Source organism: Bufo gargarizans, chromosome 5, assembly GCF_014858855.1.
Source record: "Bufo gargarizans isolate SCDJY-AF-19 chromosome 5, ASM1485885v1, whole genome shotgun sequence".
In the NCBI taxonomy this organism is placed as follows: domain Eukaryota; kingdom Metazoa; phylum Chordata; class Amphibia; order Anura; family Bufonidae; genus Bufo; species Bufo gargarizans.
The window spans coordinates 46,437,552-46,451,900 of record NC_058084.1 but is presented as its reverse complement, the minus strand read 5'-3'; the positions used below and the strand labels follow the sequence as shown (position 1 = coordinate 46,451,900).

At 43.9% G+C, this 14,349-nt stretch overlaps 1 protein-coding gene across 1 annotated transcript in view; it reads left to right on the top strand.

Moving 5' to 3' along the window:
- The window catches only part of LOC122939295 (fibrocystin-L-like), a gene marked incomplete at its 3' end in the record, with an annotated part of 171,561 nt that overhangs the window by 33,250 nt on the left and 123,962 nt on the right, over nucleotides 1-14,349 (top strand). The window contains exons 7-12 of the mRNA XM_044295366.1: nucleotides 4,332-4,385; nucleotides 5,827-5,900; nucleotides 7,250-7,292; nucleotides 10,408-10,478; nucleotides 12,962-13,072; nucleotides 13,553-13,642. Coding sequence (XP_044151301.1) covers nucleotides 4,332-4,385; nucleotides 5,827-5,900; nucleotides 7,250-7,292; nucleotides 10,408-10,478; nucleotides 12,962-13,072; nucleotides 13,553-13,642 — 443 coding nt within the window. The remainder of the gene's footprint in view (nucleotides 1-4,331; nucleotides 4,386-5,826; nucleotides 5,901-7,249; nucleotides 7,293-10,407; nucleotides 10,479-12,961; nucleotides 13,073-13,552; nucleotides 13,643-14,349) is intronic.

Here is a 14,349-nt window from a genome sequence, read left to right as displayed (position 1 = left end):
TGAGACATCTCCACTGCGCCTGTTCCTCGGAGCACTATGGCGTCATCGCGCAGGCGCAGTGGAGATGTCTCAGCAAGGAAGCCGTCAGACATTCACTGCGCATGCGCAGAATACATACGCTCACAAGGAGGATCGCATTCAGGAGGAGATGGGCGGGCTGGAGGGACGCGCTGGGTGGCGGCAGTTTCTGAAGGTAGACGGAGCCTCTAGGTGCTAATGACGCCCCCATAGCACCTAGAGGCTCATTAGCATATTAATAAAAGTTCTTTTTTTTAGCAAAACGGCTGCCCCAAAAGCAATTATATTAGGATGGTTGGGCAGAGCAGACACTAGCGGATCGCTAGTGTCTGACAGCTAAATATGTGAAACCGAAGTGGTAGAAACCCTTTAAGACAATAATAGCATTTTTGAAACAAAATAAATGATGTTTTAGTGTCTCCATGCTCTGAGAGCTATACCTTTTTTTTTTTGTGATCAATTTTCTTATGTAGGGGGCTCATTTTTTGCAGGATGAGGTGACGGTTTTATTTGTTCCATTTTGGGGGACATATGCCTTTTTGATCACTTGGTGTTGCACTTTTTGTGATGTAAGGTGCCAAAAATTGCTTTTTTTGACAGATTTTTTTATTTTTATTTCTTTATGGTGTTTATCGGACGGAGTAGATCATATATATTTTATAGAGCCGGTCGTTACAGGCACAGTGATACGTAATATATGTGTTTTTTCCTTTATTTTTCTATTTTTTATTATAAAATCAGGGAAAAGGGTGTGTTTTTGTTTTCTTTTTTTACTTGACACTTTTTTTTGCTTTTTTTTTAAACTTTATATCTTTATATCTGAGACTTCAAATTTTGGGGTTCTGATCCCCTCGGCAATGCATTACAATACATCTGTATTGTAATGCATTGCCTGTTAGTGTATTTCATTGAGTAATAAACTTACAGGTTGCCTAGGAGACCGGGCCTGGGGCTGGATCTCCTCTGCCCCCGTAGAATGCAGGTCCCGATGCCGTGCAAGGCATTGAGCAGCCTGTGCATGGCATCCGGCCGCCTTGTCACCCATCGGGTCCCCGCCACAGCAGTGCGTGGACCCAATGGGCTCCCTCACACGCTGCATGCACCTTCTATGCCGCGGTCAGCGCTGACCGCGGTATAGAAGGGGTTAATCCGCCGGCATCGGCTTTTACAGCAACGCCGGCAGATACAGCAGGGGCCCAGCTATCAGGGACTGTCGGGTCCCTTCAGTGATCGTGCACGCACCGCTACTGTGCCCACCCGATCACCATGACCTTATAGTACGTCAAAATGCAGCAAGTCACTTGCCTCCACGACGTACTATTACCTCATATGTCGGGAAGGGGTTAAGGGTTAATTTTACTCATTTTGGGCTAAAAATCATATTTTCAGTTGGCCTTTTTAAAAAATATTGAGCCATTCTGTCACAAAGCGTTAACTATTTTTCTAGCTGTGTGAACCATACTTTCACTTTCTGCTCTAATAACCCTCATCTCTAAACTACTAAGAGATCATAAACATTTATTTAAGCCAAATTCTTATCAGTAAGATAAATAATGAGCTTTAATGAGTGTTTAACGGTAGTCTGTCACCAAAATTTGACATTGTAGACCACTTACATAGCGCTGTAGCATAACTATACATGAGTCTAATGGTACCTTTATTGTGTTGTTCTGAAGTTCAACAGAGGCAAAAACGCTGTTTTATTCATATGTAAATGAGGGCTCGCAAGTGCCCAGGCCGCTCTGCCTTCTCATATAAAACTCCTCCCCAGCCTGTTGCTTGGCCCGCCCTGTAAGACTCTTGTATCATCCAGTGTACTGGACAAGATCCTGCTGGCACAAGCGCACTGCATGGAACAATGCTGCTGCCCACAATGGTCATCACAGTGCATATGCCTGAGCCGACGGTGAACTGAGCACTCGTGGGATCTCGGCCAGTACACTGGATGACGCAAGAGGCTTACAGGGCGGACCAAGCAACAGGCTGGGGAGGGGTTATGTGAGAAGAAGACAAAGCTGCCTGGGCACTTACAGCCCAAACACCGCCCCTGAGCACTTTCAAGCCTTAATTTACATATGGTTTTTGGCCCTGGTGAACATCAAAACTAATTCAGATCCCTCTATTAGAGAATCTCAGCCCTGTACAGAAAAAAGGGCTCCATATTTGAAATAAAGACTAATTAAAAAAATTATTTTTAGCTAAAAATGCAATAATGAAAAAAATTTCCCCCAAAGGTGAACATAGCCGTTAATGCTTCAACACTGGCAGTATAATATCATGCTGGTGGTTTAGTGTACAAAAGGCTAGGGATCGACCGATATTGATTTTTTAGGGCCGATACCGATACCGATAATTTGTGAACTTTCAGGCCGATAGCCGATAATTTATACCGATATTCTGGGAATTTTCATTTTTGAAAAAAAAATAAAAAATTCCCACAAATCTGCTGAAAATTAATGTTTATTGTTAATGTGTATTTTTTTTTTTAATCTTTCTTTTTCATTTATATTTTGGTGTTTTTATAATTTTTTTTTTTAACTAACTTTTAGCCCCCTTAGGGACTAGAACCCTTGTCCTATTCACCCTGATAGAGATCTATCAGGGTGAATAGGAGCTCACACTGTCCCTGCTGCTCTGTGCTTTGTGCACAAAGCAGCATGGAGCTTATCATGGCAGCCAGAGCTTCAATAGCGTCCTGGCTGCCATGGTAACCGATCGGAGCCCCAGCATTACACTGCTGGGGCTCCGATCGGAGGAGCAAGGGAGAGGGGATCCTGTGGGGGGGGGGCGCACTGCGACTGGGGTGGGGGGCCCTATGCGCCACCACTGCTTAATGGGGGGAGGGGGGGGCGCACTGCGCCACCAGTGCTTAATACTGGGGGGGGGGGGGTTGGGGGGCGCACTGCGCCACCAATGTCTGATACTGGGGGGCGCACTGCGCCACCAATGAAGCTTAATTTCATATACAGGAGGCGGGAGCTGGCTGCAGGATCACATAGCCGGCTCCCGACCTCTATGAGCAGTAGCTGCGATCCGCGGCACCTGAGGAGTTAACTACCGCAGATCGCAGCTACAGCTCATAGAGGCCGGGAGCCGGCTATGTGATCCTGCAGCTCCCGCCTCCTGTATATGAATGAATGATAGATTAATCTTCATTGGTGGAGCAGTGGCCATAGCTCCTCCCCTCCTCCTGTCCTCTCATTGGCGGCAGCGGCAGCAGCACAGGGGGAGGAGACACTGCTCCTTCTCCCCTGTGCTGCTAAGGGGAACACGGAGAGCGCTGTCAGCAGCGCGATCTGTGTTCCCCATACACTATCGGAATATCGGCAAAATAGATGCCGATACCGATAGTGTTCAAAATCCTGAATATCGGCCGATAATATGGGTAAATCCGATAATCGGTCGATCCCTACAAAAGGCTAGTGATAGCTTCTCTTAGGGCTCATGTACATGACCATTGCCTGTTTTGAGGTCATTCCTATTCTTGTCTATAAAGCTGACAAGAATAGGATATGTTCTATCATTTTGTGAATGTCACGGAACAGAGGTGTGGATGCGGACAGCACATGGAGTGCTGTCTGCATCTTTATTATTAAAGTGAATGGTCCACATCCCAAACCACAGTTGTGTGTGTGAGCCCTTGGGCAGTGCTCCTTCTGAACAACCTGGATATTATAGAGTAATGTACCGTAATCCTGCAAATTTTTAGTATCTGTAGCAATGGCCTCTAACCTACTGTATGGCTTTCCAGCTGCTGTGAAAACCTCCGACTGTCATGGCATGCTAGGAGTTATTCTGGTAATCGCAACTCGGGTTAGAGTGAGGCGAGAAAAAATAAACTGTATAAGGCCCTGTTCACATGGCGTAATTTGTGACGGCAAAATCTGCCATTTATTCCGTGAAGTTTTTCAATTTGAATTCCATGGACCTGCTCACGATTCAGCCCCACTGAATGAAGCTGCAAGTGGATACCGCACCGAGAAACTACACCCCCTGTCTTTGTGAGGTCCTGGCTTTAAACCACTGGCCACACGAACGGCAGCACGGCCTCACATTTAAAACAATGGGAGGCGGATTCTATACGGCTACCTGCTGGGTTTTTGGGTGGGAGCCCATGCCAAAATTAAAGGAAGAAAATCAAGGAAATTTCATTGACTATCCCTCAGGATATCCCATCATCTGCAATCGATCGTATGGAAATTCACAATCATAATGCAAGAAATGTAGATCCCCAGCACCACGAAACGCTTGATGATGTTTTGGCTTTTTATAGCGAATGGATTTTTAATTCTGATTTTTGTTCTATTTCACAGGGTTTACGCTGGAGGAATGCCGTGTGAACTGCTGATTCCTAACTCTGATACGTTGTAAGTCATGAGTAACTCAATGTCTTGGAAGGACACCATTGTCTTCAAAATTTTAAATAAACGACTTGTTGACATCTGCATTGACTTTTCCATCATATTGTTCCAGCAGACAACCAGAAAGACAGAAAAAATGTTTTAAACCTCATTCTTTAAAAGTGAATTTGTCACCTACTTTTACTATATGAAGCTGATGGTAATGCCATGTAGCGCTGTGTCTGGGTTAGTGATCTTTCAAAACGCAAGAAAAAGGACTTGGTTGTGTATGCAAATTAGGTCCAAAGTGTCCAGCGGGTTGTCAACAATGGTTCAAGGAGCCCGAGCCTGCCTCTCCCCCATAACTCAAGACCACCCATTCACTTGTTCTCAGTCCCTCTCCTTCCAGTCCGCCTCCTCCTCTGCGGTGTCACTTCTTCTTTTGAACTCTGCCCGCATCATTGGCGCCTGCCCCAGCTGAATCTTGCACAAGGGCAGAGACTTCCCTGCTGTGGGCATGGACTCGCTGTAGGTAATGCGCATTCTCTGAGCCCTGTGACGAAAGGCCGATGCCCACAGCTGGGAAGTCTCTGCACTTAGGTGAAATGCCACCAAGGCAAGCGCTAACGATGTGGGCAAAGAGAGGAGGGAGTGGGCTAGAAGGCGAGATACTGGGTACAAGCAAATAGGCAGGCTTGGGCTGTGGGTACAAGTGAAGGGGAGTTCTTGGGCTCCTTGAACTGTTGGCGACGCCCCGCTGGACACTTTGGACCTAATTTGCATACCAAATAAAGTTCTAATCACTAACCGAGACAAAGGCATAGTTTTAATCATGTTACACCGCACTACACAGCATTGCCAGCAGTTTCATACAGTAAAAGCAGGTGACAGATTCCCTTTAAACATCTGTTTTTGAGCATCAGTTTTGCTCAATTAGAGTATATTTCCGCTATTTTTGTCTTTCTGTATGACGTTCTGCCCAAAATACTGGATACATGAAGAAATTGAGCTTTCCATCTATTTTATAGTCAGTGGATGACGGATAGAAACAGAAGGTGCTTTGTGTCCGTCATTCAATCCGTTTAATGGATCATTTTTTTTTTCTACTTTTCTGTTCGTCTGATGGAACAAAATAACTGAAAAATCTACAATCAATGGAAAAAAGCCCTAGGGAGTTAGAAAGTATTCTGTTTCTACCAAGTCTATGAATGCTATTGTCCAGTGTTAGCACTAGGGGGCGCTAGCTACACCGTATTTTACTTTCACTTTATGATATAAGACAGGCATCCTCAAACTGCGGCCCTTCAGCTGTTGCCAAACTACCCGAACAGCCTACAGGTATCAGCCTACAGCAGGGCATTGTGGGAGTTGTAGTTTTACAACAGCTGGAGGGCCGCAGTTTGAGGATGCCTGATATAAGATATGCAGTATTACAGACTGTGTAACAACTGTGTAATCTCCATCCTAGGTACGGGTTACAGCTGAACTACGCAAACAGTGATTATGGTTTCATGGTTTGCCGTAATACAGGGACATATGTCGGTAAGCCGCACCTTCTCATTTGTATTCCTGTGCCGTCTGATTCACTTAGTTCATCATGAAAATAAGAAAACTCAGAGCATGGAATCCACCTGTCTACTGCAGCTTTAAGGGTGCATTCGCAACTGTAGCCGTTTAGTAGTCCGCAAATCGAGGATCTGCAAATTACAGAAGCGGTCACCACATATCATTTATATGGCTTTTTTTGTGGCATTTTTTGTTTGAATGGTGTCTTTTTTCAGATTTTTTTTCCCTATAGAGGAGGGGATGATATCACCAGAAAAAACACCATTGCATCAACATTGCAGTAGCACAAACACACGAGTGCCCTACATTTCATATTTGCCATTGACTTTCTGGTAGCATCTGTAGCTGGTGTTTTTTCATAAAAGTGCAAAAAATGCAAAAGTGCAGAAAAACTAGCAAAAAAATATTATGTATAAGGCCTATTGCACACAACCGTATGGCTTTTTCAGTGTTTTGCGGGCCGTTTTTAACGGATCCGTTGTGTTTCCGGTTCCGTTTTTCCGTTCGGCATATACAGTATGCAGTAATTACATAGAAAAAATTGGGCTGGGCATACAATATTCAATAGATGGTTCTGCAAAAACGGAACGGATACGGAAGTCATACGGATGCATTTCTGTATGTGTTCAGTTTTTTTGTGGACCCATTGACTTAAATGGAGCCACGGAACGTGATTTGCGGGCAATAATAGGACAAGTTCTATCTTTCAACAGAACGGAAAAACGGAAACGGAATGCATATGGAGTACATTCCATTTTTTTGCGGAACAATTAAATGAATAGTTCCGTATATGAAACGCAAACAGAAAAAAAAAACGGTTGTCCAGCCTTTTGTAAGTGATGGCTTATCCTCAGAATAGGCCATCACTAGTTGTTTGGCTGTTGAGCTGATCAGCTGTTCTGCAGTAGCTCGGAAATCGCCGCTAGAACTACAGTGCGCCGCCAGCATTGTAGTGGACTGCGCTCGCAACTGCAGCTCTGCAGAGCCATGTGTTTTTATAAAGGAAAGTATGGGCCACCCTCTGGGGTCAGTTCCTCTGTAGCGCTCCATAAAAAAGGCCATGGACAGAAAAATACAACATGAAAATATAAAAGCATAACAATTGCAGAACACACTGACGTATTGGTTTTTTCAAGCAATAAACAAAATAAAACTAAACCTTGCCAACTTGTGGCAGCTTATTGGGCACATGATTTTGTGTGTAACTTGAGGTATTACCTGTAATACTGTGTGCCATTGGCTGCGGTGGGTGGACAGGACTACAGCTGTGTAGATAAATATACTACCACAATGTAACTTTTTTTTTATTGCTTATGTTACCATAGGACATCACAATATCAGTTTCATCCTGGACAATATTTTTGGAAGGTAAGTAAATGTGAGACAGTAAGGAATATAGTATATCTAGAAAAATCTGGAAGACTAAATCATGATATCCTGCCTAAAGAAAATCAGTATAACTAACAGATATAATATATAATATAACAATAACAAACAGGCGCATGATCCATGAGGCAAGGTGAGCGCGCTACCTCATGTTTTGCCAGTAGTGACCCTGGTACCACTTAAGAAATGTGATCACCTAAGGCAATGGACATAACTAGCAAAGTGTTTAAGTTGCCAGACAAGTGTGGAAGGAACTCTCCAGACAAACTTGATACACTGTGTAATGGCTAGAACAGGGTTTTAGGGGGCGGAGCATGACACAAGGATTAAAAGGACTTACTGATAGGACTTACTTACATATATTGATGACCTATCCTCAGTGTTCCTTCAAAGTATACTTGTCATCTCAGTTTATTTTTAATATATCGTACGGACAGGGATGTTAAACATTTTTGTAATATACTTTATTAGGAAAGATGATTCTTTGTTCTAGAAAACAGGGTATAAAGAGTCTCTTAGCAAAGCTCTAGCTCAGCGTTGCTAAGGATAAGCCTGTTTTACACTTGGCTTGTGGCTTTCCGGTTTTGAGATCGGCAGAAGATCGAAAAACAGGGCCAAAACGTCTCAGTTTTCAGTCAATGGGGACAAAACTGATCAGGATGCATTCTATTCCGTTTTTTTGGACAGGACACAAAACCGTTGAAAGCTGTGGTTTTGTCTCCGGTCAGCGAAATGGAACAAACTGAATCCGGCATGTAAATCAATGGTGCGAGATCCGTTTTCTTGTTATGCAAAAAAGCAGATCCGGCGCCCATTGACTTACAATGATTTTCATACTGGATCTGGTTTGTTCAGTTTAGATTTAATACAATCGGATTCGGCCGAAACAGATGCACCCGGATGTATTAATTGGAACAAATTCGTTTAATTCTGGTTTTGGGATCCTCTGCCAGATCTCAAAACCGGAAAGCAACAATGCAAGTGTGAAACAGGCCATAGTCTGTCTTGAGTGTTGTACCGAGCACTGAAGACACCTGTGTGTAACATACAGAGGCTTCCGGCCGCCTCTTGTCACCACCACAGTCCCTGACTATACACATATGCGCTAACTATCACTCTTCCTTTTGTCTAGCTCACTAATGAATCTTTCTGTTGCTTGCAGAAATTGTGTCACCGTCTCCTCACTTTCAGTTTTGACAGTTCATCCATTACCGATCCACATATAATGGCGTCAGGTTTTTCCCTTCGTCATGCTGGCGTCGGAGGCTTTAATGAATTGGCAAACCTCGATCACATCACCCACTGACAAGTGGATCAGGTGTCCACTGATTCCATCCTGCAGCCTCTCTAGATCCATATGTGCTTGCTTGCTGTGCTGTCAGGGTTATATCCCAGTCTCCTTTAAAATTCACTTAACCGCTCTTTTTCACTTCCGGGACCGCGTCTTCTTCACCCGCTCCCCGTACAGGCCACCAATTTTGTTGCACATATGCTGAAAGTATGGTCAATAATTCCAATGTGTGAAGGGAGCGGGCTGGGTGAAACCGGAAGTGCTTTTATTGAACATTTTTCTGCACTGACAAACACATGACCTTCAGTCTGAGAGACAGGATAACTACAAGATATTCTGTCCTTATAGATTAATTCACATCTATCTACTCAATACTGACATGCACATATTCAGCTATAACATTCCTATACGAGATAATCCATTATCATCTGCAGCTCTGTTATTACTGAACCTGTGTCACAGTAAACAAAATACTAGAATAGAAGAATATATATTAACATCAGCTCTTATAGCAATCACATTCACTATACACCAGCGCCAGGTGACACATCAGTTTACTTCACTAACATTTGTGCAGGGTTTATCTACTCACAGCCTTAGCTGATTACAGGGATGTGCATTAAATCATTTTACCCTGTTTATTGCCCTTAATGTGAGTTCTCTTACCTACAATGACAAATGCATGACCTTCAGTCTGAGAGACAGGATAGTTACAAGATATTCTGTCCTCCAGGAAACAAAGACCTATGTTTAAAGTTCCTGCCTGCTAATGGTAGTACTATGTCATTCAGGCTTTAAACACTCTGCTGCCATCTACTGGTGATTTAGTAGAATTGCCATGAGTTTGATTTTTCTATTACCAAGCTATACTTGATTGTTAAGGCTACTTTCACACTTGCGTTCGGGGCTCCGCTTGTGAGTTCCGTTTGAAGGCTCTCACAAGCGGCCCCGAACGGATCCGTCCAGCCCTAATGCATTCTGAGTGGATGCAGATCCGCTCAGAATGCCTCAGTATGGCACCGTTTGTCCTCCGCTCCGCTCAGCAGGCGGACACCCGAACGCTGCTTGCAGCGTTCGGATGTCCGCCTGGCCGTGCGGAGGCAAACGGATCTGTCCAGACTTACAATGTAAGTCAATGGGGACGGATCCGTTTGAAGTTGACACAGTATGGCTCAATTTTCAAACGGATCCGTCCCCCATTGACTTTCAATGTAAAGTCAAAACGGATCCGTTTGCACTATGATGAACAAAAAAAATGTTTTTTATTTTTTTTGTTCATGGTAATGCAAACGGATCCGTTCTGAACGGATCTAAGCGTTTGCATTATAGGTGCGGATCCGTCTGTGCAGACACCAGACGGATCCGCTCCGAACGCAAGTGTGAAAGTAGCCTTAAGCTGGACATGTAATGTGTATTAGTTTAGTTTTTGTTTTTTTATGGGGTGCCTATTTTTGACATACCTTACACTATCACCCTGCCCATCTGACTTGTTACACACAGGCGTCTTCAGCGCTCAGTAAAAGTGATGGCTGAAGACGGACTCAGAGCCAGCTGGATCTAATTTATTTAAAATTAGTGCTAAGAAAAATTGAGCAATTGCTCATAGCAACCATTCAGTTTCCAGCTCTCATTATCTTCTAGATAACAAAAGCTGCAATCTGATTGGTTGTTGTGGGCAGCTGCTCCCGCCTGGGCCTCATCCTGCATTTATATTTTACACAGCTGGGTCCAGACGCCACTTTGTCCTCAAACCTGTTAAATAACATAATTTACAAACTTTACTACTGGACCTTTTTTCTGTTGCAGGAGTTTACCAGACTTGGCCACATATTTTGTGTCTTCCTTGAATAAGCTGGCCATGTACCAGACGTATGCAGGTAACACACGTTCTTCATTATCGCATTAGGCTCTCTTTACGTCTTTTTTTTTCATTATATTCAGTACATACGCCATTTCGCACGTAAAGCCTTGACATATATAACGGTATGCTACGTATTGCTCACAAGATATTTGTGTAAGGTATGCCGGCCTTGAGGTGGCGTTAATTTAGAAAGAGGAACATGTACTTTGTTATTCATGGACCTAGCGCAGGAGAATGTAGTGTTCTTCTCCTCAGGAAGAGGAAACTGTTCACGCGCGCGTGATTTTTGCATAGAGCCTTGATGTTTTCAGCTGCACGTCATGTGGTATATGAGTCACATTGGCTCCCACTATACAGTATATAAATATATATATATCCCACTGGTATCAGATTATTAAAGAAGCACCACAGTTTTTGTTTTTTTCCCTATATATTGCAGGATAGGCCATTATTAGGGAATCAGATAGAGGCTCTTGTGTATAGTACTAGTGCCCATTAGGACTGAATTACACCTATTAATCCTGCACCTACCAAATTAACTAAGACTTAACTTTTATTAAATACTAGTAAATACGCACATCGGGAAATCTCCAAGTGTACAAGACATGCGCGGCGCAATCCCATGACGGAAGCCTAGTAGAAGGTCATGTATAGGAGGATACTGACGTCAGGGGGTGGAGTCCTGTAGCGCTCCCTATCACCACCCCATTCTTGGATCCTAATCACGCCCCGCAGTGAAACCCACAGGAAGAACGTCACAAACAAAGGTCTTATAGGCCAGCCGTGAGCGGACACGCTCACACTCTGCCCTAACCCCTGAAGACGCCGGCATACGGCGAAACATGTCGGGGGGCAGCGTGAAGCTCTAATTTTAATACAGCAGTCGCTGCAGCCTGGTATTACAGTGTTAAGAAAACATACAGTGCCCGCATATTACACTGGCAGCGCGCAGCCAGTTAGGCACTAGTGTGTAGCTACATAGTAGCAGATAACCCAGGTCAGGTGACATCCTGACAGGGTACTTCTATCGGTACTGAAAGGCCAGCGAATGCTGGAAGTTTTAATGATTTAGATATTCACAAAAGTATTACTAGTATTTAATAAAAGTTAAGTCTTAGTTAATTTGGTAGGTGCAGGATTAATAGGTGTAATTCAGTCCTAATGGGCACTAGTAGTAATGAATTGTTGCATAACACACCACATCCTTGCACTTAAAGGGAAAGCATAGTACTTGTGTATAGTATACCTATTTTGTTTGATGTGTAATTTTGGGTTTGGCAGCCATATTGATTCCTTCTCCCCTCAGATATTTTTTTTCTAATGAATTCTACATTTCCCCGCATTCCTGGCTTTGCAGAGACAGTGGGAGCGGAGTCTCACCATACTGTATTACTCTGTGCAGTGGCAGCCATGACAGATAAGTGTCACAGCTGCTATACCCTCACGCTACAGGGTCTCCATGTTCTCCTATGTGATACAGCTTAAGGGTCCATTCACACGTCCGCAAAATAGGTCCGGAATCCGTTCCGCAACGTTGAGGAATGGATCCAGACCTATTAATTTTCAATGGGACTGCAAAAGATGTGGACAGCATACAGTGTGCTGTCCGCATCCGCACTTCCGTTCCGCATCCGCACTTCCATTCCGCAAAAAAATAGAACATGTCCTATTCTTGTTCGCAGACACAGACAAGAAAAGGCATTTCTATTTAAAGTGCCGGCCATGTGCGGTCCGCAAAATGCAGAACACACATGGCCGGTGTCCGTGTTTTGCGGACGTGTGAATAGACCCTAATCCTGTCTCCCCTCTCTGTCCTATCACCTCTCTCTCTTCCTGTCAGCTTTTACATGCAGGAGGCAGGGAGTCAGTGTGAAGCTACATCCTATAGAACTACATTGGAGAGTCAGCACACACAGATAGTACAGGCAGGCAGTGTGAGTCAGGAGGTTTATATAACCGCAATTAATCACTGTATACACAGTGTAGATTTGAGGTATAATTTATGCCAGTTTCCTGACGTAGATTATAGTAAATGTACTGGGTTGGCTATAGCTGACCCAACACCCCACCGTGCTCCACCCACTTTTTAGACCCCAATAAGGCTCAAAATGTTCTGCAACCATGAAGCGCGTTAAACTTCAAGGCTTTTTCATGACAGCCTTTTTTGACGATGCCTTCCTATATGTTTTAAGACCCATTCACACAGTGGTCTACGTCAACTCCGCACCAGAATTCCAGGAGCAACCGCCTCATTGTTTTCAATGAGAGGCAGAGCTGCAGTTTAGATGGCCATAAGTTTAAAGCTAAAACTGCGCCAAGAAGGTCTCTGGAAGGCCACCACAATGAGCCATGGTGGGTGTCTTCAACTGGGGTCCACTGGAAGCATTTCTGGTACCTGCACCAAACTTATAGTAAAAGTCAGATGTCAACCTGGCCTCATACATCTGATAAAGTAATGGTATTATATTCATGCCTTGCATGCTGTGCTTATATTTCTAGAGATTACAGGGATTTACCCATCTGCTGGAAGTATAGAAGGAGGTGCAATAATCACAATATCTGGACACTTCTTTGATGAAACAGATTCTCCTGCCAAAGTCCTTATAGGGGGTGAGTGAATTTTGTTACTACAACTGAACTACCATGGTGATTCTGGGATACAGCAGGAGACCTGCTTGTTGACAGTTTCCAGGGTGCAACAGGTTATCTTTTGTATATTTTACAGAGTAGCACAAAGCAAAGAGTAAGTAAAAATAAAAAAGAAAGTTAAATGATATGGACATCTGCTTATCCAGTTTTCTTTATTGTCCTCATGGATCTGAAATTAAGAAAAATGTATCTTTGGAAATAGTCTTGGGCAAAATGTTCCCACCATTTTGAATCTGTAGCTCCTATGCACAGCAATGGGTTTCTGTATCCCCTGCTTCTTGGTATAGTAGAGAATAGATGGAAGGATCTGACTACACACAGTTGTTTGTAGTCTGTAACCATGGAGACTCATAGGTCTGCGTAGGAGTTGTAGACACATTCTGTCATGAGTGAATTGTAAGGATATTGCTTATACTGATATTTACGTGCATTTCGTTACAGGTCAGGAATGTCGAATTCTTGGGTTAACAGATACGACAATATTTTGTGAGAGCCCGTCAAAGCCGCCGGTTCTGCCTTCTCTGTTCCCAGGTATATGCAATGGATAATCATAACTATAGTTAAATTCCATTATTTCAAAGTGATGGTCTATCCTTAGGATACATCATTCAATATCTCGTTGGTGGGGTCCAACTCCTGGCACCCCTGCTGATCTGTTTTTCAGTAGCTCAGATAGGCCCCAGAACTACACAGCAACGTCGACTGTGTAGTGGTGACGGAGTAGGTTACTGAACTGCTGCTTCCACTGAGATTAATGGGAGCAGTGCTGTAGTAGCCAGCTCCATCCTCTATGTAGTGGACAGAGCCTGGAGTTCAGGAACCTGTTTCTGGTGGTGGAGGTACTGCAGAACAGCTGTTAGATTTTTAATGCTCATTTTTAGCGCTCATTGCCCATGACCCTTCAGCTGCCCCCCTCTTGCCCCATGTGGTGCTGCCTGGGGCGATTTCCTCACCTGGCCTCATTAGTGGTGCACCCCTGCAGCTGGGAATCATATATTGATAATCTATCCTAAGGATATGCTATAATTGCCCACATGTGTAGCTATAGGGGGTGCAGAAGCAGGGTTTCCTGATCTCACTCAATATACAGCTCCTACACGGAGTTGCTTTACAGCCATCTGCTCACAGCCTGTTCTGTGCTCTAAATGAAGGGACTGCATCACTGCGTACAGGGGTCAGCCTAGCCTTTCTGCTGCCTGAGGCGAAAACTAAAAAACGCCCAGCTCAGGCAGCTCGAT